Source organism: Bactrocera dorsalis, chromosome 2 (genome assembly GCF_023373825.1).
Source record: "Bactrocera dorsalis isolate Fly_Bdor chromosome 2, ASM2337382v1, whole genome shotgun sequence".
Lineage (NCBI taxonomy): Eukaryota > Metazoa > Arthropoda > Insecta > Diptera > Tephritidae > Bactrocera > Bactrocera dorsalis.
The window spans coordinates 83,913,668-83,939,459 of NC_064304.1; the positions used below are offsets into that span (position 1 = coordinate 83,913,668).

At 35.0% G+C, this 25,792-nt stretch overlaps 1 protein-coding gene across 4 annotated transcripts in view; it reads left to right on the forward strand.

Moving 5' to 3' along the window:
- LOC105228551 (dystrophin, isoforms A/C/F/G/H) overlaps positions 1 to 25,792 on the forward strand; it is a 363,859-nt gene that overhangs the window by 75,161 nt on the left and 262,906 nt on the right. For all 4 annotated transcript variants that reach the window (XM_049447467.1, XM_049447469.1, XM_049447468.1 and 1 more), the window contains exons 12-13: positions 3,937 to 4,032; positions 5,515 to 5,614. In XM_049447467.1, coding sequence (XP_049303424.1) covers positions 3,937 to 4,032; positions 5,515 to 5,614 — 196 coding nt within the window. The remainder of the gene's footprint in view (positions 1 to 3,936; positions 4,033 to 5,514; positions 5,615 to 25,792) is intronic.

The following is a 25,792-nucleotide window of genomic DNA, read 5'->3' on the forward strand; positions in this document are numbered from 1 at the left end:
CGTCTGTAACAGTTGAATTTACTATGGGGTATGGCTGAGTATGAACGTTTGTGTGCATTCCTCAAGCATTTCTAATGTATTCTAATACATTTTTGGCATATTAAATATTATGGCGATTTTATCTCGCACTACTTACGGACGGACTCTTTGAATGTCAAATGCTGCCAAATTTTTCACTAAGTCACCCAAAGCGGGCGGTCGTGCGCCAGTCGACGGCGAGCGAGCCAAGTGGCTGCGGTGGGTGCGCCAAAAATAGCCCCCAAAGTGGCGGTGGTGTGCCGCGACGAACGAAATGCGGCTAATTATATACTAAACAACAACAAAACGTAAAAAAATAATTTGGAGCGCATAGTGCGGCAACACGCTGTTTCATTTGCTGTTGTTGTCGCTGTTACAACTCTTGATTATTTATTTATTTTCGGTTTGTTTATCGATTTTCTTAGTGGCCATCTCAGTTTTGGTTGCTTTATTACCTTTTGATCCACAAATTTGAGAGTGGCAAAGTGAAAATGAAAATGTTTATAAAGTCAAACGGACGCAAGTCTTGGCGCTCCCAAGCGGTTTCCTGTACGTGCCGCGGACTCTCCTCATTTGATCGATGGTGAGCGGCGTGAGGACCGCTTTTTAGCCGACTGCACTCAGTGCGGCGCGATATTTTCACTAGAAAACATCGATTTCGTTGAAAAAGTCTGATTGCCACGGAGACAGTGAGGCGTGCTGTTGCAACAAACTGTTGCATCATCGTGCTACTTGTGCCGGAGTGTAAACAAAAGACGTTTTGTGGTGCAAACCGCTTATTTTACCGCGCGAAGAACTCGCAGAAAGTGCAACAGTGTTGTGGCAGTAATATAAATTTTATGTTGCGTGTTTGTGTGTGTGATTAAAGAGCTCATGAGGCCGAACAATTTTAAAATACTCAGATATTTATAATTGATTTATTATTTTTGAAGCCTATTTTAAAATTCTGAAATAAAAAAGTCAATGCGAATTTAAAGCGAAAATTCACAATAACAAAAATAAAAGCTGCATCAAATATTTTTTATTACAAACGGTTTTAAAAAACGTTGTATTTATAAAAACAAAAACATAAATGCTAAAAAAGTGGAAATATAAATTACAAATATAATAAAAATAAATAATAAAAATAACAAAAATAAAAACATGAACAAATATTTAGTTGTTTTTGCAAGACGCTTCAATATTAATGTTGCAAATAATAGCTTCGCTGTTAAAACAAAAAAAAAAAATCCAAATTTTTGTTCTCTTTGAAAGAGAACCACAAAAAAAAAAAACAAATAATACACATATATTTATAATTAAAATTTTTTTATAATGAAAAAAATATTGGTTGAATAGTATATAGCAAGAAGTGATGAAAATCGTAGAAGAAAAAATTTGAAAATTGTAAAATATTCAGATAAATCTTTATAAAAAAGACACAATGTGCAGTTTATACAAAAAAAAAATATCCCTAAATTAAATGTGTAGTTAAAAATAATAAAAGAATTAAATAACAAAAAAATAAAAAATAAAGAATAATTAGGGATGAAATTAATTCGGAAGACTTGGTGAACGTACAGTGAATCCAAGTTTTTCGTATAAGTATAATTTCTTTTGGTTTTCCTAAAAACTTTTAAATATTTGCTGCATACATACTGGCATATACAAAAGTACCTGATTATTGTAAATAAAACTCAAAATATTTAATTATTCACCAATAATTATTTTGTCAAATTGGGGAACAAGAAAAATCCCACGAAGCCTTATCTGGTGAATATGATGATTGATCGCTAGTATTCATTGTGTTTTTTTGTTTTTGGCTTTAGATTCGGTAATAATTGTAGCTCAATGCGATAGTACATTACACGCAAACGCCTCAATACGGCCAAACAGAACTCCTAATTGACCGTTTGTCCTTCCGGAACAAATTCATGATGCACCAAATCACGAATATCGGAAAATGCAATGAGCATTACCTTCATTTTTGGCGGTCTTACTGTGGTTTTTCTTTTTTCACGGGTCTTTTCCATCTGATCAGTTGTTGATGATCCAGACCTAAAGCCACACTGATAAGATCCAATCAGTTTGTTGACGGGTCCTCTAATCTTTCACACAGTACTCTCGATAGAACCTTATCGGCGATGTTGAGGAGGCTTATCTCACGGTAGTTGGCGCAGATTACCAATATCAAAAATTTTGACTTAAAGCAATAAACATGCTTGACGATTGACCTGAAATGCAGTGAAGTAGTTTTTTGACGGTAGGGTATGGAACCTAACAAAAAATGAACACAAAGACACCGAGAAGATCTTGGAATCACTCACATGATCTGTGTTTTAAAGTTCAACCAATTAAGTGTATATTTTTGTACAAATAAGATGTTTCCTGTGTCTTTAAGTACTCGCTTACTAAAAGTGGAATGAATTTCTCTTTAGAAATAGTGATTTGCGTTCTTTCATAAATCTATATATAAAACTCTTTTTAGTACCAATGAAACTTACATATGTAGTTGAAATGTTATTACCGTCTTTTCATCAATATCGTTTTTCTTTCTTTTTGAGGGTGTGCATCAAATATACATGGAAGTTTTTAAACTAGGGGATTCCTGTAAGAATCTCTAATTTTTTATAATTTTTTACTCTCATACCGCAACTTGCTGAATAGCTCAGAACTGCCATATTTAATTTTGTCTTATATTCTCTGTTGGAGGGTTCTGCATAACAACCTAACTTATTTCTGCTCTTAGTCACTTTATGATTGTTTATCAAAAGTGTTCCTAAAAAAGCTGTGTTTCAATAGCGAAGGGTTTGCCAACTTTTTGAGTTAATTCCTTATTCTCTGAGTTCAAGTTTTTTCTTAATTTATTTTTACACGACAAAAGAACTTAGGCATAGGGAGCAAAAATAAAAATAAAAATAAAAAAGGTAATTAAATTTGTTTTTTTTTTTCTAGAAGTGAAGTGAAATTGTATGGTAAAATATGAAAGCCGTAATAATGTCTTAAAAATACAGTAAGAAATAAGACCAAAATGGAATATAAAATTTCGCGGCCGTCACTTAAAAAAAGAGATGGAGTTGGTGAAATCAATTTTTAAAATAAATTAATTCACAAAAAAATTACAAGCTTAAAATAAATAATAATAAAAATATAAAGAAATATATAAAAAGCAACAATTCGCTCAGCACAAAAATGCAGTTCTGCTGGTTGACGCAAATTGTCAGTTCCGACTCAAGCCAAGAACAACCAACACATACACAGACAATTTCATTGCATATATTAAACAGGAGCTTGAAATTTAAACACAAGGGAAAGCAAAAAAATTAATCAGAATATTTGATTGGTTGGAGCTTTCTTCCGGCTTACACATATTCCTGTTGTTATCCTTGTATTTCAAAAAAAAAATAGTTTCGCTGAGTTGAAGTTTCAATTAATTTGCAAAACACGTATATTCATAGAAACATATATGAACACATAGTAGAGCGGATCGATTTGCAGGGAGACAAAAAACCGAGATATCACGTGACTTAAAAAAAGGATCTAAAACCGGTTTCTAGCTAGCGATTTTTAATTCGAGTGTTTTTATGGATCATAAAAATTTGTTCGTCAGTTTTTGAGATATTTCAATGACATTTATTATATAAGCGCACTTTGATATTGTATTGATCATTTGTCGGAATGGGCAAGATTGAAGTACTATATCTTATATCTGCCATATAACCAATTATTCAGATTTTTTTAAACTTCGAATTAAAAAAGTCTGCTCGAAACCGGGTTTATAGTCTTTTTGGCAAAGTTAATCAGAAAGATCCGTAGAACATTTTCGGCATGCGCGATTTGATAGTAAAAAAATTGACCCGCTCTAATACACATACATATAAATTCATTTGCTCAAATAAGAATTTCTCATAATCAATCTCTATCTCTAAATCACTTTAGGATCGTCGCGACGACTTGAAATTGATCGTGAACAAAATTGGCAAAAGTGAGGAGCGTCCTAAGGTGACTGCTACTATGATGGCTGATATTGAAAAGGTGAGATTTATTTATGTAACAACATATACAAACATATGTATTAAAATATTTTTTCGCTTCCGAATTCAAAATATTTAATAACACTCAAATCAATTATAATAGAAATTATGGAAAATATTCATGTGATAGGAATTTGGAAAAATTATATATTTTTAATTTTTATGGAGATGGCAACCCCATATTTAACCGCATTTTAAAGCAACAATGCATAATTACATTGCTTAGGCTAATCAATTTTGTATAAGGGTGGCAACTCTCTAAAAATATTTCCGAAAAAATATTAAATTTTGCATACCGACAGTGTTACAAAATCTTCACTTTTATTAAAATCTAGATTTTTAATTAAAATGAGATGGCAACTCTCTCCAAAAATATTTCTGAAAAAAGTTGAAATTCTGCACAAGGATAGTGTAATAAAATTAAAATTTAATTTTATTTTAATCTAAATTTTTACCTAAAATTAGGTGGCAACTCTCTCAAAAAAGATTTCCAAAAAAATTTGAAATTTTGTGTTATAAAATTTTCACTTTTATTTTAATCTAAAATTTCACTTAATATTAGGTGGCAACTCACTCTAAAAAATATATCTGAAAAAATTTGAAATTTTGTACACAGATACTTTTATAAAGTTTTCACTTTTATTTTATAATATTACAAATTTTTACTTAGAGATTATTAATATATGTACATACATTTTTTCTTAAAATAAAGTGGCAACTCTCTTAAAAAATATTTCTGAATAAGTTGAACTTTTGTACACGGACAGTGTAATAAAATTTCAATTTCATTTTATTTTAATCTAAATTTTAACTTAAAATTAAGTGGCAACTCTCAACTGCTCAAAAAATATTTCTGAAAAAAGTTTGCTAAAGTAGATTTTATCAAAGGCATTTATTCTAAGGTTTTAAAAATAGTTTTTGTTATAAATGGAGTGGGAACCCTTATTCTCACTTCAAACACCTTTTTTCCGTTTACATAATGCTTTTAAAACAACTTAGAAATAATTTTATCCAAACAGTAGCAAATGTATAACAGAAATTAATAGTTTGATGCATCTTTGGCAATACAGAGATGTCTAGCTATATAAGGGTGACACTTAAATATGAAATGTAATATTAATAGCATATCTCTTAAACCTGAACCCTCATTTCGATATAGTCATACATAGTAATATTTATAAATTTTGCTTTCATTAATTATTTAATATTATATATTAGGTTAAAAAATTGCATATTTTTGGATAATTGTTTTTGTTAAATGGTATAGGTCCCTAATGCTTGTTTTGTTATATATCGGTTATGTATCCAGTTGCTAAAAAACAAATATTTGGCATATGATATTTAAGGAATAACCTAATGTTCTTAAATTTTATTTTTAAATTTTGATAGTTCTTTAAATCTTTTATTGCAATTCGATAATAATTTTAAATTCCATTTTTTTTTATTATTTAAATTATTTGTTTTACCCTCAATCCCCTTACAGTCCAAGAACAACCTACAACTACACGCCGATGCTGTGGAGCTTTCGCTGACCGAATTGAAACAGATCAATAAATTGTCAGCACGCAACGGCGATGATAAAGGTAAGTCGCTATTATTTTTTTGTTTTTGTTTTAATATCCCACATTCTAAACTTATTTCCTACATAAAGCCAGTTAAAAACGAATTTAAGCTTTGTTCTGACAGATGTCAATATTGTTTCATATTTTCTGTCAAACTAAAATAGTTTTCAAAATAAATTAATAAATTTGACATCAAAACACACTGCCAAAAATGTTCATATGTGTGTATGTAAGTGTGTATATATGTATGCGTACAGCATATTTGTTTGTTTATATGTGTGCAACTCAACTTCAGCGGACAACAAAGCAAAGCACGCAAAAGTTTGACATTTTTATCCGCTCAACTGCTGCATTTTCAGTTTGCCTTCGGCGAAATAAAATTGGTATTTTAAAACAAACACATATATGTACATATCTGCCTACATATATCTGGCATGCGCCAGATAGTTTTTCAGTAAAAACAACATGAAATATTATAAACAAATCATCACTCGGTGGCGGCTTCTTGCAGCCAACCATTGATGGGTCACAGCTGTTGAAAAATATTAAATGCATGTATAGTAGGGTAGTCCTTAGATCTACCGAATTTTGGTATGAAGACAGCATTTTAAAAAGTTTAGTTTAGTTTAAAAAACTAATATCGTTTTGAGAATATTTTAAATACAAAAATATATTTGAGTATATTTTATAAAATATTTGAAGAACTCCTTTGAAGAACAACGTAAGGAGTAAGTCACAATATCACACTTCGCAATTTCCATCTGAAATAAAACGACGTCGGAATTTACAAAGTTACAGATACAAAGAAAATTTAATTTTTTACAGGGTGGAAGAAACCACCTTTCCAACTTTCTTGGCATAAACAAATATTTGTAAATAATGACAGTATTCAGATTTTTAGCTCTATCTTCTTCTTTATTGGCGTAGACACCACTTATGCGGTTATTGCCGAGCTTACAACAGCGCGCCAGTCGTTCTTCATTTTCACTCTTTGACACCAATTGAAGATTGGAATTGTGACCATGTCCTTCGCCACCCGGTCTTTCCAAAGGAGTGGAGGCGGGAGAGCTGCATCAAATACTTTCAGAACTGGAGTGTTTTCGTCCATTCGGACGACATGATCTAGTCAGCGTAGTGGATATGTCAATATTGTAGTATATCTCGTAGAGACCAATGTGCAAATGACCATAAGTCTTTCACAGAACTTTTCTTTCAAAAACTCGTAACATTAAATATTATCATCGTCCATGCCTCTGCATCATATACCAAAACTGAGATGATGAGGGAATTGTAAAGATTGGTCTTTGTTTGTCCAGAGAGGGCTTTACTTCGCAATTAACTTCTGATTCCGAAACAGCATCTGTTGCCAAGAGTTATTCTGCCTAAGATGTTGTTCTTGGTTGTGAAGCTGCTTCCAAGATAGACGAAAATATCTACGACTTCGAAGTTATGACTGTCAACAGTGACGTGGGATCCAAGTCGAAAATACGACGACTGTTTGCTTGATTACAGGAAAAAGCAGAACTAACGGGGCGGTATTGTGGCCATTGATATAAATATCATCGGCATACACCAGCATCTCTCGCTGTTTAGATCTGGAGCTCGCATTATTCTCTCCATCAGCAGATTGAAGAAGTTGCACTATAGGAGTCGCCTTGTCTGAAAGCACGTTTTGTATCGAACGGCTCAGAGAGATCCTTCCCGATACCTTTACGAGGACACCCAGTTCACACATGGCGGCACAGAAGTAGTTCCTTTTCGGGATGTCGAAGGCGGTCTTAAAAATTTACGAAGACGTGGGGTTTGAGAATCTTTATTTCAGGGATATTTTTCAAGATTTGGCGTGTAGAGAATATCTGGCCGATTGTAAATTGTCCAGGTCTAAAGTCGCACAGATAAGATTCAATTAGTTTGTTGACGGTGGGCTTTAATCTTTCACACAATACGCTCGATAGAAACTTGTACGCGATGGCGTATTGTGGGATCTCCTTTTTGTAGATTGGGCAGAGCACATTTAAAGTCTAATCGGTGGGCATGGTTTCGTCGACCATATTCTACAAACAAGCTGATGAATGCTCTTTATCAGTTGTTCTCCGTCATATTTGAACAGCTCAAACCGCAATCAATCAGCCCCCGCTGTTTTGTTGTTCTTCATGTGGGTAATTGCTATTCTAACTTCTTCATGGTCGGGCAATCGAACGTCTGTTTTTCGTCATAGATTGGGAAATCGGGTTCACCATCTCCTGATGTTATGCTTTCACTGCCCTTTAGCAGATTTTAGAAGTGTTCACTCCATAATTTTAGTATGCTCTAGAAATCAGTCACTAGACCGCAGATCTGGGGTTCTACAGGAGTCCAGTCCGGTCTCGAGACCTTATGTTAGTCGACGCATCTTTTCGTAGAATTGTCGAGCATTACCCCTGTCGGGCAGCTGGCCAAACTCTTTGTACTCACGCATTTCGGGCTATCTCTTTTTCTGCCTTCAAATGCGTCTCGTTTCCGTCGTCAATTCTTGGCATATATCCCATCCTGCATGTGTTGTGGTCGGTTGGAACGTTGCGGAGTAGGCCGTCTGTTTTCTCTCCACTGCGATGCGGCATTCCATATCATACCAGCTGTTCACCTGGATTTCGAGTTGTCTCGTCATTTTGATCATTTATATACACCTAACCCTATATCTATTTCGCTTAGTTTTATATGATACAAACAACGTTTAGGTAAACAAAACTATTTACACTCTTTAGCAACATGTTGCAGGGGTATAATTAAATTGAATAAATGTACTTACATAAGGTAAATTATCGTGAAATTGGTTTGGGTCTCTGCTAAAAATCCTTTCCCAGTAAATACTTCATTAAGCAATAAAAGCTCTCTGGTTGCAGTATCCTTAGAGCTTTTGTAGTCGCGTTGCGTAACGAAAGTGTGAACTTTTCTCGGAGGGTGGATGACTAAGCTAACTTCAAAGCTCACCGTCCAAACATTCCGTTAACATATGGTAAATGTTAAATGTTGGCGCAACAGTACTCTCTTAAGTACTTGTACACTTACACATGTATGCAAATATGTCTGTCTGCACATTCCCGCCCTTCGTATTGATAAATGCTTTTGATAATATCCTGTTTACCTGTATGTGACGCCACAGGAGCGTGCCACACAGCTGTTTGCCATTTTAGCCATTTGCATACACTTAGCTGTATTGGTGTATTTGTGCTCGTACTTACATGCTTATGTGTGTGTGTGTGTGCATTCTTTGCATTTGCCATTTTAGCTTTGAAGGCGCGCTTTTCGTGCGCCGTGGCCGCATTCAAACTTAAAACGTGCAGCCGAACGGAAACGAAAAGATTAACGGCGCGCCTGAACGCATCACAGTCGTCGGACACTCGCTGCGCTGCTGGCTGTTGCCAATGCTACTTGGAAAGTGTTTCGGTGTTTCGTGCATGCGTGTGTGTGTTTTGGTTTGTTAAAGGCTTGTTTATCATTTACCGGTTGCGCGATTGAGAATTCCCAATTTTGCATTTTGCTCGCGTGGAAATTCGCTGTGATTTTGGGGGAAATTAAAAAGATTAGAAAAGTGTGCTGAAAATAATGGAGAATTACTTGCTTATTTGAAAATGAAGTGTAATAACGGTGGAAAAAATTTCAAAATGAATGTGTATTGATTAAAAAAAAAATAAATAAACAAATAAAAATAAAATAATATAAAATAAAATAAAATAATTTAAAATTAAATTAAATTAATCAAAATAAAGTAAAATAAAAATTTCTTATGAAAAAATTAAATTAGTTAATAATAAAAAAATTGAAATCATATTAAATTAATTTAAATTTCTTCAAATTAAAAAAAATTAGGAAAAATTAAGAAAATTAAATTAAATTAAATATTTTTTATGAATTTCAAATTAAAAAATGCCAGAAATTAATAAATAATTCCAAATTTAAATTGAAATTTTTATTTTTGTAAAATTGTTTACTCAAAAAATTAATGGAAAATTATAAAAATAAATTGTTTTTTAACAATATATTAAATAGAAAAGATAGTTTTAAATAAAAAATCATTTATAATTAAAAATAAAAATCAATTCCTTGCAAAAGAGAAATATTAAAAATTAATAAAATATTAATTTAATTTACGTTAAAACTTACATTAAAATTATACATTCTTAATAATTCTTAATAATTTAAATTAAGTTGAAATAAATAAAAAAAAAACATTTTAATTATGAAATTAGAAGAAAAATAAATTTAATTTATTTTTGAAATTAAAAAAAAATTAAGTAAAATTATTAAAAAAATTAATTAATTATTAAATTAAAATATTAAGGTTTGTGTACTCTGATAAATCAGTGGTAAATTAAGCCAAATGCCTTAAAAGTATACAAGCACGTGTAAAAATCAAATAAACCACAGTTAATTAACATAAATTAGTTGTATTTTGTTGAAAAATATAAACTAAATTGAAAAAGTAAAATTTAAACCAAACAGAAACAATAAAAAAATCAAAAAAAGGTTTTAAAACAACACTCTTGCGATTTATAAAGTCAAAACTAAATTAAAAAAATTAAAATAATAACAATTTTATTAATTAAGTCGAAATTAAATTACATAGTGTGCTTAAAAATAAGCAAATTTATAAAAATTTGTTTAAAACAGAAAAGTACCTATAATAAAAAGGAGTAATAAAAAATAATATGAAGGCATTTAGAGTAAATTCTTTGCTTCAAAAATAAAAAAAATCGAACAAAAAGTTTAAGGAAGGGAAGCATTCAACACAAACAAGCAAAGTGAATTTATCAACAAAAAGAAATTTTGAAATTTTATGCGCCAGAAAGTAATTAAATTAAATACATTTATAAAGGCAACGCCAAAGGTAGAAAGCCTTATCAGCTCAAAGAGAAAAACACACCAGTTTTGCCATTAACCTGCTATAGGCAGCCTGTCAAGCCCAAGGGTGTGACACGTACAAGTTGCGCTTGTGGCATGCCACAATGTATAAACATCATTGTCGAGCGGAACACTAATTCACTTGGACGGCGCTAAAAGCTGCTGCTACTAAACGGTGGAAATAAGAGAAAAACGGTAAAAAAAATACAGAATTATTCCTAAGGGCACACCCAGGCGCACAGAAGAATATCCAAAAAAATATAACGGAAACATATAAATCAGCAAACTAAACGCTTGCCATCACATTAGATAGCAGTTGACAGATAAGGCTATTTGCTTTGACAATAAGTGCGTGAGTTGGCGCTGACGGCGACGTGTGAGTAGTGGGCACATGGCGTATACGTAACCTAAGCACACAATTTTGCCGCATTTTCTAAGCGCATTTGGATATATAAACAGAAACGAAAGCGTTAAAATTAAAAAAGAAAGGAAAGTAAGTAACGAATTGAAAAAAATCACAAAAACAATTTTTTTCTTATAAATTTTGATAACCGAAATCTATGCCTCAAATGCCCAGTCATTCAACTTGGCTGCCACACAACAACTGCAACAATAACGTTAAGCAATGAAATAATTTCACTACCCAAACAAAAACACCGGCTCACAAGTGTAGAAAAAACAACAAACAATAACAACAAATATGTATATGCTTTGGTCTGCCTATTAGACGTTAATGTCCGACCAGCGTCGCCGTTGACTAGCTGTTTTCAAGTTAAACACCTGCTTCAAGCTGATGAGTGCTGTGCTGGCTGCTGGCAGCGCATTCTTTCTGTTGTCTTGCTGCCTGCTTGTCTTGTCGCTTCAAAGTCAACGTCCTCGCGCGCTTTCTGATGCGCTCTCAAGTGCTGCTCACATAACACTTTGTGCGATGCCTTTAGTGTTGTTAATGTTGTTGTGCATGCACTTGTTGTTGCTGTAACGTGTTTTTATGCGCCGTTACTTTTTTCCAGTATACACCTGTGTATGTGTGTATGTGGGGGTTTCTGCCATGTTAACTGTCATTTTAATTTCAATCTTTGTTTGCTTGTGTTATTATTGTTGTTGTTGATATGTTTTTCGCTGTTCTGCTTGCTGAGTGTTTGTACACAATTTTGTTGTTGCTGTTGCCATTTTCACTTTACTTTATTTTATTCCTTTACCGGCATACGTGAGCATCTCGGCAGACACTTTGGCACGACCGCGAACTGTGGGTCGCAAGCAAAGAAATATCAGACGCGGTTAGAATATTCCTGGCGGCAAGGGTTGTTGGTAGTTTGGAGCATTTTCAAATTTGATGTAAAATCATTCACTGAAAGAAGCTTCTCTTGTTAGCTTGACTAGTTTCACGTAGATCTTTCCGAGATAAGTATCTAAGGAACCAAAATCGATAATTTTGGTCCTTCACAGCAGCAGAAATTTTAGTTTAAGGTTTGGATTTGGATCTGACCAACACCTAAACAAGCTTTTTTTTTTAAGCTTTCGTCCCCTATTAACGATTCGCAACTTTGAAGGCTCGCTCTACCCTGGAAACATTCCTCATAAGCGTCCAACAGCTGTTTTTTTTATTATAGTTCTATTATATTATATATATTTTAAAACTAATCGGTTTCAAAAACTTTAGACTTAAGTTAAGTTGGGTTAGATGGCTGGTCACAGATCACACATGCACTGGTATATGTGGTCTTTTATGAACCCATAAAAAAGAAGAGCTCTTGTGTTCCTACTAATATACTATCAAAGCGCTTAGCAGTCAATACAAATTTGCACAGGCGTTTAATTTCCTCTTCCGCCAGTTCGGTAGGATGTCTGAAGTGCTAAGGCCTCGCTCCCAAGTTCTTAAGTCTTGATCTCTCAAATGTTTTCATTATCCCATTGTTGTTCTCAGCTTCTTTCTTACAGCTTCTGTAAATAGCATCTGGTAAGATTCCCAACATTACAGCATGGACGCCAATAGGTCAAAGGCCTGTTAAAAGCCGCACAAGTAGGGACAGGCAAGCCTTACTGAGGGCAAACATGTTTTTATGATCACTAAATCTCTTGCGATCGATCTTGGTCCAAAGTGCTTTTGCGGCAGCGCATAATAGATGGTGACCCAACGCTAGCCTAATTTTCGCGAAGCCAAGCTTTCTAGTAGCAGAACACAAGAGAATATGGAGCCTTTTCCGTTATGGCCTGGTCTTATCACAAAGACACTCGATGCTATTGATAGCAAGTTCAGGCATTCCTCGACCAACCCTGAACGCAATGTAAATGAGTTCAAGGTAGTATCGCCGTTCTATCTGAGTCACTTCTTTGAAGGAGCAGCAGATCTACTGCTACTTCAATGAATAAAGACACCTACTCTGGAGTCACTATTGAGACTCCGTTACATCCTCAAATTGCTTGGTGTGCCTACGAGAAGAGAGAATCATTGGTCCAGTAAATGGGGTACGCTATGAAGAAAGCTTTTGGTGAGCTCATCGTTGAGATCTTCATAGGCTTATGGCCTGGTCTCCAAGATCGCGCTTATGTCACCGCTGGACTGCTTTTGTGAAGTTATGTGAAATCACTTGTCTACGCACATTGTCGCTTTGGAAAAGATTATTTGGCACGTTTTGGCTGATAACTGGCCCAAATTACTTCAAAAGGCGGTGAAAAATTGGGCTTATTGGTCTAATGTGATCGGAAAACGCATGTTCAAAGACATCCTTACTTGACTGGAAAGAACTGAGAACATTTTCTGCTCCCACGATGGTCGGGTCTAAGTAACCGGAATGCCCCTAAATTTTTATCCAGCCAAGAATTATCAACTCGGCACCGTTCCCCGAAATTAATTCAGGAATATTTTCCGCCGTACCACAGCAACAACAACTGCAAATATTTTTCAGCACTTCAAGTAGCTTTCCATGAATGTTGTCACTACAATAGGAAGATGACTGGACGCTGAGCAGGAACCGATCATATCGGACAGCCATAACTCAGCAGCGAACATAAGCAACAGGAAAATAGTTGTTGTTAATGCAGCGGTATAAAACGATTTTGAGGAATGTTGGCGGGTGCAGTTCCTGGTCATATTTAAACGATTGTCGTTTACGTTTACGTAGATCAGACTGACATGGGAACGGACCGAAATCATAATCAATATGAGTTGAATTTTCTCATATGTTGATCCAATCAAACAAAATGAGTAAAATGTATGCAAACGCTAAGTTTTCACTAGGTCTTTTGCTGGTGTTAATCCGTTGAGGAATGTTATCAAACTAACTCCGGTTCCCAGCAATCAGTGTTGTGATCGGCGGATAATATACAGTTGTATTAAGTATTTTTCGAAAATGTATGCCAAAATCTTTGTTCATTGCAAGTACTCTGAATTTCTAAGTAAGTCTTTAAGTTTAATTACAAATATTCAGGTTATAATACATATATTTGTATGTAAGTAGATGAATTTATGAAGCAGGGCCTAAGCCTTTCGGAATCACACCCCTTTCGAATTTGTATGCCTTCTACTCACCCTTGTTTACACATTCAGGCTTTGAACATATTTTTTGCATTTATGGCATATATTTTATTCCACATTTTTGCCGTTGTTTTTGCATTCATGCAATTGACAAGAACCCCACCGAGTTAAAACAGCGAGTAGATGGTATCTCAAAGCCAACATTGTTTTAATTCTTCGTATTTCTCTACCTTTTGTTGCTTTTTCATATTTCCCTCTAACTGCAACTGTTATTATAATTTTGCTCCCCTTCATTTTTCGTTGCGAATACTTTTTAACATTTTTGTTTCCACATTGCGCCGAGGTACACTGGGCTGCCCCATTTTGTTGGTGCTATTGTTGTTGTTGTAGCGAGGCATAATTTTGACGCTGGCTTTTTTGCATGTTGCCATTGTTATTGTGCGGTCATTTGTTGTTTTTGTTGTAGTATTGTTGTAATTTTTGTTGTTGTTGTTATTTTTGTTGTTTTCATTTTATGACGCAGTTGCATTTCTTAATTTTGTTGCATTTTCTATTGTTGTTGCTATTATTATTTGTTGTTATTCCTGTTGTTGCTGGAATTGTTGTTGCTTAGAGTGTACTGCACATATCTTCCCCCAACATTCGTTGACTCATTCAGTCATTCATTCATGCTCTGCTTACTCCATTCATGAAGGGGACGCACATGCACACGCACACACACACACATATATATAGTATATGCATTCATTTATTTACATTTCACATCACACGCATGCCAGATTTTGGCGCTCTTACAGCTAAAAATAACGGGGCATGCCACGCAGTGCTTTCAACGTTAAAAGCTTCCCAGCAAGCGCTTTTAAAAAAGCAATTTCCAGCTCCTCTCACTGGCCCCCCCTCCGCTGACAAGCCTAATCCTGCCAGGGCTATTTTAGCCATCGAACTGTAATATCCGTTCCCGCAATTTTTCTCACATATTTCTGTTTGGACAGTGTTAATATAACGCGTCACTCATGGCGTCAAAAGAGGAAAAGCAAGCAATGGAAGCTTGAAAAAATAAAAAAATTTAAAGAAAATAGCCGAATTGCAGCATGGCCGCGCGTAGTCTGCGGAGCTGGCTTGAGGCACACGCGCCTACTTTCGCCCTACAGTCCATGGTACTTGTGTCGATTTCAGGCTATTTGTTTGGTTTCGCAACTTCTTAATCCTTTGGTTATGCCACTCTGGCCGGCACAAATCTCTAAGCTGCCATGCTTACAGGCGCCCCCTCAGCACATTCCGCACACCCTGACATCTCACATTTCCACTCAGTGTCCGCTTTGTGCAATATTCCTCGCCTTTCTTCATCAAGCGATTTCACGTTTTTTCCACTCTTTCGCTTTTCTTCAACTGTGTCGTCTTACACTCTCGACAACACCTACGAAATCCCTTTAGTGCCCGGCTTATCCTTGTCGCTGCCTTGGCTTTACAAATCTTTCATTGTGTCTGCGTGTTTTCTGTTTGTTTGTTGTTAGTGTTTGAAGGATTTTTGCTGCGTGCTTTCTTGGTGGAAAAGTTTTCGTTTGATTTCTGTTCTTCGAAGTGCGCTTTTAGGCGTTTTGCATGCCGCTTTATTTTTGTTTCGGCTATTCACAACACTGTGGTGCAAAGTTGTCTTGAAAGAAGTGTTACTTTTTTTACTTTCTTTACGAGTATTTTGCAACTCGCGGAAGTTTGGAGGAATCTGCCAGCTTGAAACAGATTTGCTGTTCTTAAGGGCAGTGAATTAGGAGTTGCTTTAGTGATTTTGTAGAGAAAAAGTGAGGAAGGGAAATCACTTTATTAAGTTTAAGCGTTATTCTCTTGGCAGAATTCTATTTTGAGCTAAATTTTTTGTTTAAACTCAGCTTTTAGCCAATACTTGTATGTAATGAGGGTAAGCAGATTTTTAGAGTAGGCGTAGGCCGTCAACAAATATTTCGAGGGTCGCCAAGTTTTCTGTCGTAGTTTCTGAAAGCCGTTCAGAAAGCTTTTCAAATTTTGCATCTTCGGTGTATTAGAACGCAATAATTTCCTTGAAACATTTTTATTCCATGGATATGTCGAGCAATTGATGGGTACAACCTGAAGACCCAAGATTTGTTGCTTTTAACGTATCAATAAGATTAAAAATGCAGGAGGAAGAGTTTAGTTTTCGATCTTGATAACAAAGATTTATTTTGGTCGCACGATCTTACGTTGGAACTCTTTGCCGTTTTATCACAGAAGGAAGTGTACTGCTCACCATGAGATTCCGTAACCCCAGTGGTTTCGGAGACTTAGAATTGAACGCTGTAGTTGTTGCTTTTACTGTCTTGAGGTAAAATCCCTCAGTTTGTTAATTTTACCTAGATCTTGTTTCAGATTTAGTTAATTTTCGTACAATTAACTACTTTGGAATGCCGAAAGTACTTCGTCAATAGATCAACAGATCAAAGCGTGGTATTTATACCGAAATACGATTTTTCTCGATCTGTGGATTTATAAAATAATATTTTTGAGCGGCTTTTTAAGTGTGCCGTCATCTTAACAGCCGGTCTTTGTCGACCGAATTGAATATATAATTCAACGAAATAAAGAAAAAAAATCATTATGTTCGACCTTCATGCACCATTTGACACTTATCTTGCAAACAACTACAAAAAAAAAACACAAATATTTATTATTACTTAACGCCCGGCAAACATGCTGGGGAAGCATACAAAGAAATAGCATAAAGATTTGATCTAAATGCACATACATACATACATACATACATGTAGGCTTATAAAGCTCACATATGTCTCGCTATGATTTGACCACATAAATATGACCAACAACTGCACCAACACGTTTTCCAATGCAGACGAAATTGAATTTTTCTCCGCCTCAAACATATGTTCGCACACCTAAAAGTATGCAATGATATAGCATAAATACTGCCAGTCATTCTCGCACTGCTGTTGCGAAATTTCATTTATTTGCTTAAACTGCTGTCACTTGTGGGTCCATATTTCTTTTTCTACATGCAGCATTTCTGGCTGTCAACATTTTTCTATTATCTTTTGTTGCTGCCTGATTAGGTTTCGCAAACTATCCCGAAGTTGACGGTGTGAGGTTCACCTTCTTTTGGTATTCCTTCTATTTTTGTTTATTACAAATATATGTATGTATGTACATATATGCATGATATTCTTTTACATGTATGTGTTTGGCTTACTATTTGTGGTATTTATTTGCTGCTTACAAAGTGGAACTGTGGTCAGCTCGTGGCGGTTTGCCTTCTGCTTGCATGCGGACTTCGTGGAAGCGCTGGTCAAGCAGTTTTTTCGGCATTTGGTGTTGAGCTTCTGAGGAGGGAAATCATACATGTTGTATTAGTTGTTGTTGTTTGGTATTTGTGTATTTGTACACTTGCATATTTGTGCTTGTCGCACTGTCACGGAGGCAGCGCCGTATGGCCAGCTTGGCATATTATTCGCCGTGACAGGAATAGTTCCATTTTGACAGATACAATTTGCAGTGAAATGATGTAAGCGCAGAACAGTGTGTCCAAAGTGATATTTTTGTATGTGCTATTTATGGAAAGAAAAAGGGAAATTTTCTAAAAATAATAATGAAAGAATTTTGTATAAAAAACAAAGAAACAAAAAACTTTTAATTTTAATTTTTTTTTTTCATATTTCGACACATAAAAGTTTGAACAAAACAAAAAAAAAACTAGATAAATTCATATTTAATATTTTTAAGCATTTTGTACTGAAATATTAAATTCTACTAAATTTGTGTCTACTTTTTCTGCTAATATTTTCTGACTTTAATTTCTTGGGCAATTTCTTGATACTATATACTGTAGACAAAAAATAGTAAGACTTTGTGCATAATTTTAAAATTCTTAATTTGTTCGTCAAAAACCAATGCCGTCGATTCACGTTTAATTCTTCTATTGACTGAAAAAGGTATCCCCGTAGTGCTCGTTTGAGCTTGTGAAACAGGCAGAAGTCACACGGAGCTAGATCGGACGAATACGGTGGTTGTGGCACGACATTGTTTGAAAATTTGTAGAAAAACTCACGAAAAATCGATGCAGTAAGCGACTGTGCATTATCGTGGTGCTAAAACCAAGAGTTGTCGGCTTATAATTCCGTCCTCTTCTTACAAATGTCTTTGTGCAAACAACGCATAACATTCAAAAAGTATTCCTTTATTACAGCTTGGTCAAGGAATTCAGAGTGCGCCACACCACCATAATTGAAGAAACTGTCAAGATAACTTTGATTTTTGACCTGCTTTGACGCAGTTTTTTCGGCTTCGACTCACCCTTCTCACGTTATTCGGCCGATTGATCTTCTGTTTTCGTGTCGTAAGCATAGATCCAAGACTCATCGAAAATGATCTTTAAAAAAGGTTGTCAGTGATCCTTACGATATTCCAACGATGCCAGAAAGATCTCTAACTGTTAATCGTCGATTCTCAAGTACCACTTTGAAGTTAGAAAATAGCGTTGGGGAGTCTTTAGTGAGCAGCAGGTCCTCAAATATAGCATCAGGACAGTAGAGCATTTTTAGTAAGAACCGGCTGCAATTAAAGAAGAATACATATTTGGATGTCTGGTAGCGAAGTCGTTTGGAACTGTAAAGCCGATAAGATAATCAGAGAAGGCACTCGTGCACTACTCTTTTCGGAATGATACCGAGTTAAATGTCCATTGTCAAATTGCATTCTATCACTTCAACATTCAACCTTGCGTGCGTCTAGTAGCCGCTGGTTGACGACTCACGCCTGAGTGACTGCAACATCATTTTAGTCTAATGCAGAACCTCGAAAAGCTGTTGAACTGCTTGACGTTGGCAAAGTTCACCTTGGCGCAATCGTAGGAATTCTTACTGAACATTGTTCAAGAGCCAGTCATGCTGTAAGACCAAAAATGTAATCGAACGCACTTATTTTGAAATTTAGTACTTTTGAAACACTACTAAAATTTCAATGTACTAAAATTAAATTTTTCGAAATATTTTTAGTAGTAGTTTACAAGTTTGCTAGAAAAGACCTTTTTTTCTAAATTTTTAGTACTAAAATTCCTATGTACTAAAATTTTATTTTACAAAATATCTTTAACAGAAGCTTATAAATTTGAAAGCAAAGACTTTTTTTACGTAAACTTCGATAATTTTTTTTTAATTTTTTAGTACTAAATTTTTACGAGCATATATTTTTGAACCGTGTGGACATTGTCTTCTACTTAGCAAATCTAACCTTTACCTTAATAGTTTAAGGTATTTAAAGCCAAAACTTTTAGTACCTAAGTTTTTAGTACTAACTTTTAGCACTGAAAACTAAATATTTATTTTATTAATGGTAGTTCTTAATGTTAATTTACAAATCAAAGTATTTAAATACAAACCTTTTAGTACTCAACTTTTTAGTACTAACATTTAGCACTAAGTACTAAATATATACTTTAAATACCAAACCTTTTAGTACTCAACTTTTTAGTACTAACTTTTAGCACTGAAAACTAAATATCTATTTTATTAATGGAAGTTATAAGTGTCTAACTGTTCTTATATTATTTTGTGACGAGAGAGCTTTAAACCTATTTTATTGCAAAAATAGTTTGTGAAACTCTAAAAAATTTTAACTGGAAAACAAAAACTTGTAATGAATCCATTACAACATCTGTTAATGCAACATCTACTAAAAGAATCTGAAATTAAAACACTGTTACAGTCCCACAAAAAATAATATTTATGACTGATTTAATTCCATTTCAAAATGAGATCACGTTACTTTAAAATCACAGCGCAAATCAAATAACTTCACAGTCTTGATTCTGTTGTTGTAAAATGTTTTTCCTGTAACACTTTGCCAACCAGCCACACTTCCCATGCGCTCTGTTGCATTCCTCAATTTCTTACACATTCCAGCTGCCGTTGGCCGATTTTAAAATTACAATATTGAATCCTTTCGGCCGGACTCTTCAGCCAGCACCAACAGCGCAGTGATAACACAGCAAATTCCAGAGAAAAACAACGATCATTCATTTCAGTTGCAAGTTTGACATGCAAACGCTGTGGCAACACAGGCAACTAGCCACAATAAAAATCTCAATGCAGCAAGCCGACTCACTCACACATGCATACACACTCGCAACCATCTTCATGCAAATATGTGTGTGTATACACAGTCAATCGTTGCGGAGCGCGCCAGCCAACCAGCTAAGCGGAGTCTATGGAATTCCAATAAAAGTGGCACATAGCTGGCAGCAATAATTGCTGTTGCAACAGTTTTGCAGTTCTCATTGCTGGCGAGTAATGTGTGCAGCAATTGAATTGACAACAATTGTGGCAGGGAGCAATGTAATGTGACGACAACTGCCACAAAGCAAACTAAATAAAAAAAATGAAAATGGAACAGAAAAAACTTTAAAATAAAGAGTGCAAGAAAATGTTGGTCCTGTCGAGCGCACGTCCAACTTTCGTCCTGGAATACTTGCAATTTATCGGCGCATTTTCTACTTCTTTTTCCATTTTGTTCTTTCATTGTTTCTTTTGGCTCTTGTTTTCTCATTAAATAGCCGCAGCAGTAGTTGTGGAGCAGAGTACTGTTGTTTTTTTTCTCTTTATTTATGTGTCATGTTTTGTTTTTGTAATACTCATCTCTTCTAATTCGTTGCAAGAAAATATGTCAAGTATCTTTCGATGGTGTAGTTAAATGAGAAAAACTTTAATCATACCGTTATTAATCCGTGAAGTGCTGTGTGAAGTGGCTTAAGTTTGGCCGTAGCGTTTATCATTATGATCTCTCAGTTACAACTCAATATTATTGAAAGAAATTTTACTATTTTTTTTTAATGTAATACATATATCAGCAATCATTTATATTTCGTCGAGTACTTTTTACCGCACATTAAAACTGCTATAAAGTACAGTCGATCTGCGCCTTTCTATATATACTTTGAAATATTCCTCCTTCTCCTCCCTAATGCGGCTAAAGTTTGTAACACTAAATCTAAAATATATTCATATAAATTATCCACTCGATGAGCTGCGTCGATTTAGTGATTTCCGTGAGTGCGTATATACTCTAGCTAGTCCCTAGATTTCTGAGATGTGTTTTATTTTTTCACACAATACGTTCGCTAGAACCTTATTCGCGATGTTTAGGAGGGTTATCCCGTGATAGTTGGCACATATTGTGGGATCTCCTTTTCGTGGATTGAACAAAGTGCATTTAAATGCTTTCGTCCGACTATATTCTGCAAAGAAGCTGATGCATGCTTCTTACCAGTTCTTTGCCGCCGTATTTGAATAACTCGGTCGACAATCTATCGACCCACGCTGCTTTTTTGTTCTTCAGACGGGTTATTGCTATTTGGACTTCTTTAATGTCATTCAATGAAACATTGTCATCGATTGGGAAATCGAGTTCACAATCTTCTGTTGATGTGCTTTCACACAGCAGGCTAGAGAAGTGTTCAGTAAGACGGCGCCACCTCCCACATATCGCGTTAATCAATTGATCTATTGAGAGAACACTTCGGTGAGCAGACAATTTCCGCTTTGGGTCGGTTGATGGCCGACAAGATCATGTGATATGACACCATTAGATTTTTTCGTCGAACAATCTCGCTTCGAATCAGACCTTGGAGCACACGATCGCGCATGCCATTCGCCAGTTACCAGTCGAAACGCTTGAACGAGTCATAGGAAATTGGACTCAATCGATGAATCATCTGAAATTATATTTGAAAAGATAATCTTCAAAAAATAACTGCAAGAGAATATTCTCCATTAAATTTGAAGAGTCTATGATTTTTCTTAAATAAAAAGTAGGAAACCTCGAAATGGATCACCTTTTAAAAATATTGTGGCTTCGGTGCTGTCTAATTGAACAATTGTTTTTTATTTGAATAATTTTTGAAAGATGGCAAGCCTAGATTTTTCAAATATAGTATAATTTGAATTTTTTATTGCTTTTAACTTATGCCATTCCTTTGAAATATGTGGCAACTCTTTCACATATGTGAGAGATAATTTTTTAAAAGTGCCGCTTGCTTGCCATTAACATCTAAATTCATGATATTCTTTAATTGATTTTAATTGTTTTATTTTGTTTTTATAAAGGTGGCAACCTTAATTTATTTGAAAGTTTTTAATTTTTAATTTACCAAATTTAAAACAATTTTATTCAAGCTCATCGCTCAACTTATTTTTTACTTGCTTAAAGAAACTTAATGTGATTTAGAAAGCTGGCAACACTGATTTTACTAAATTTGTTAATATTAAGATAAAAATTTAATATATATATTTCAAATGAATTTGCTACATTTTCGATAACCTAACTCTAACTTTTTTAAATAGGTGGCAACTCTACCATACATTAACTCAAAATTTTTCTGTTTTTAATGTGTTTTTATTTAAAAATATTTGTATATCATTTAAATAGCGCGCAAACTAATTTCAAACCACCACAACAAAAAAGTTAAATAAAAAGTCAATACAAAGAATAACAAAAACAACACGCAGAAGTCCAACGACAAGCTAAGCGCCTAATAATCACGCACCCTGCATGTGGCCAACCCTCTCCGCTACATACAGTTACATTTACGTGTACTACTTAAATTTCCGGTAACAGCGGGAGATCCCACCGAAAGCCGTTATGCGCTTTTGGTTACCGTTAATGACCATTAAAAAGGGATTAATTAGTGTAAACTTGCCAGCGCCAAGAAAACAACAAGAACAAAATTCAATAGGAAAGCAAACATAAATTTAGGTCTAAGCTGGTTAAGCGTATGCGAATATTCATAAAATTGTAATGAAAGAGAAATAAAGTTAAAAGGTCCAAAAGAAACATGGCAAGTACTTCAGCTCACCCGGTAGCTGTGATTTCCTGCTGCACGAACATTTTACGGGTTACGTCGATGATTGACAGCTTTCGTACATATGTATGTACAAGTATGTGCCGCCTTTCAAGTATGTGTGTGTGTGTGTCCGATTACCTTGTGAGCTAATTGACAAGTGCAGCCTCTTCACCTAATTTTAATTAGCTCAGTTTTTTGCTTCGCTTAAGTCAACTTCCCTGAAATACATACATATTTTTGGGGTTTTTTGTGCTCTGGTAACTGTGACTAATTACTCAGGGGGTAAACATGATTCCGCTCGTTCGTTTCTGATGATTCTGCCGTTTTCAAAATCATCTCAGCAATTTAATTTACGTCTACTTTTTAACACTCTTCGCTTCATTATTGCCTTCTACTTCTTTGCCATCGCGTCAACTCAAGTTTCAGTTTCTGGCTTGTCACCTATTTCTTTTTGCTAAGTGCTCAACTATTTTCCCTTAACCGGTGTACTTAATGTCATCTCTCTATTGGCTTGACCTGGTTGACCTAATTGTGTGAATCAATCGAAAAGCTAATGCTTTTGTTTAAATCACCGTCGGGTAATTGGAGTGCGAACAGAGTGATGTAATGACTCCCAAATTACATAAAAAATCGTTTTAATTAGTGATACTTAGCGGCTAGCGGTAATATTGGGTCAATTGGTTGAATTCGCGCGAAAGCAATAAACCAAAAGAAAGTCAGTGAAGGGATGAGTGGCGAAATGAATGTTTATATACAAAACTGCTATATATATGGATCAAACCAATCTGATTCTATTGAATGTAAGCACTAACACTTTGTACCTTGTCATTTTTCTTCTCACGCAATCTTACTTGAATGCAGGTAATACACACCAGCTGTGAGAGACATCAATTGACATCCTCACGAAAAAACTTAAAGAATCGGGCAATTATCAATTCACGAATTTTTCGTAACTTCGGAAACACCGTTTAACCGAATATTATATAACGATAAACTACTTTCCTGTATTCTGATTTGACATAACGAATTCAGAATAATTTCCCTTCAACATCAAACTCGCAGGAACTGAAATATTCCTCAGAGCCTCTGGTTCCAAGTTCATGGGGCTAAGATCATAAGCTCTTCTCTTTTTTTTACTCCTACAACATGTTGTTACAAGACACCCCAAATATTGATTTCCTTATATACATTTGTATTCACAGTAAACCGTTCAGGTTGGTCAAAATGTGGTATTTAAATGAATGGTTTAGCGCTGAATTAGATTGAGATTCCTCTATACATTGGCTTAAACCTCAATGATGGAATCTCTGTTTTACGCTTTGACTCGGATACATACAAGGTCTGTCGCAAAAGAAACAGAACTTTTTAAATATAACTGTTTTTGGTGGCGCCACCTATTGGTGGGTATATGAAATAAAAAGTTTGATCTCTTGTTGACATTTCGTAAACATTTTAAGACAATTGGATAACTACAATCGATGTTATCGATCAAAAAGTGACTGCAGCTTTTGGTCATCGGTCGTAAAATGCATTTTGAACAAAGAGCAAATATTATATTTTGTTTTAAACTTGGGAAAACGTTTACCGAAACATTTCAAATGATGAAAAAAGTTTATGGTGATCAGTGCCTATCCCGTAGCAATGTGCATGAGTTGTTTAAGCGATTCCAAGAAGGTCGTGAGGACGAGAGCCATCACCGAAAAAAAGTCGTCTTCAGAAGTCAAAAATAAAGACAATGCTGATTTATTTTTACAATTCCGAGGGTATTGTACTTCGAGAGTTCGTCCCACCTGGCCAAACGATTAATGCTGTGTTTTACCTTGGTGTTATGAAGCGTCTTCTGTCACTCATTTGTCGTGCTCGACCACAATACCGTGAGGCAGGGTTCTGGCGCCTGTTGATTGATAATGTCGGTTCGCGCTTGTCACTGATTTTTTGACAAAAAACTCCATATTAACCATTAATCACTCACCCTACTTACCTGATCTGGCACCCTGTGATTTTTACCTATTTGGAAAACTTCATTTGCCCATGAAAGGACACTGGTTTCAGGACATTTCAGCTATCCAAAAGGCGACGGCCGATATTCTCAAGAGCATTCCGAAAAATGACCTTAAACACCGAACTAAATTCTAACCGAATATTATATAATGTTAAATTCCTTTATTCAGATTTGACAAAACACATTCAGAATAATTTCTCTTCAACATTAAAATTGCAGGAACTGAAAAATTCCTCAGAGTCTCTGGTTTCAAGTTCATGGGAATAAGACCATATAATTTCCATCGGATTTTAATTTTCTTTACCATGCTTTCGCCATAGCAAAGACCTCAGCTTGAAATATACTGCAGTGGTCCGGCAACTTAAAAGGTTGCCTTGTCCTAACTCTGGACAGTATATGTATTTCCACACCAACTCCATCATTCATTTTCGAACCTCCGTATAAATGTTTATACTGTTGCTTGTAGCTAATACACCTTGCCATATAATTTACCAGCCATATTTTTCTATGTTTATTTTGAGCCTTCTTTCCTAGAGTATAAGTGGGGTCATGTAGTCAGTGTTTGCACAACTGACATTACCCACCGAGCCATACTCGAAGGATCGAAGAATTTACATATTCTCCTGCAGCCAGTAGTCGTCCCACCGATTTTGCTGCACAGTTTACAGTCTACTCTTTGGTCAGTTTAGCGGTGTTTCATTCTGTTCTTATCCATATAGAGGTCAAAAGCCGCTGATAAAACGTTGTATAGCAGGATCAACACCTATTGAGTGGATGCTATTCAGAATAGATTCCGTGAACAACATGTTCTTATTTTAGGGAGTATGATAGCATGTGGTCTTTATCGTCCTAAATTTGTATATTTTCGAGAAAAAGAGTCATCGTTCAGACGATCTTTGATCAAAAGCTCTCTTTGTGGTATTTGCCACTAGATATCAATTTATTTTAAAACTTTACGACTTTTTAAACACATATTTTTTT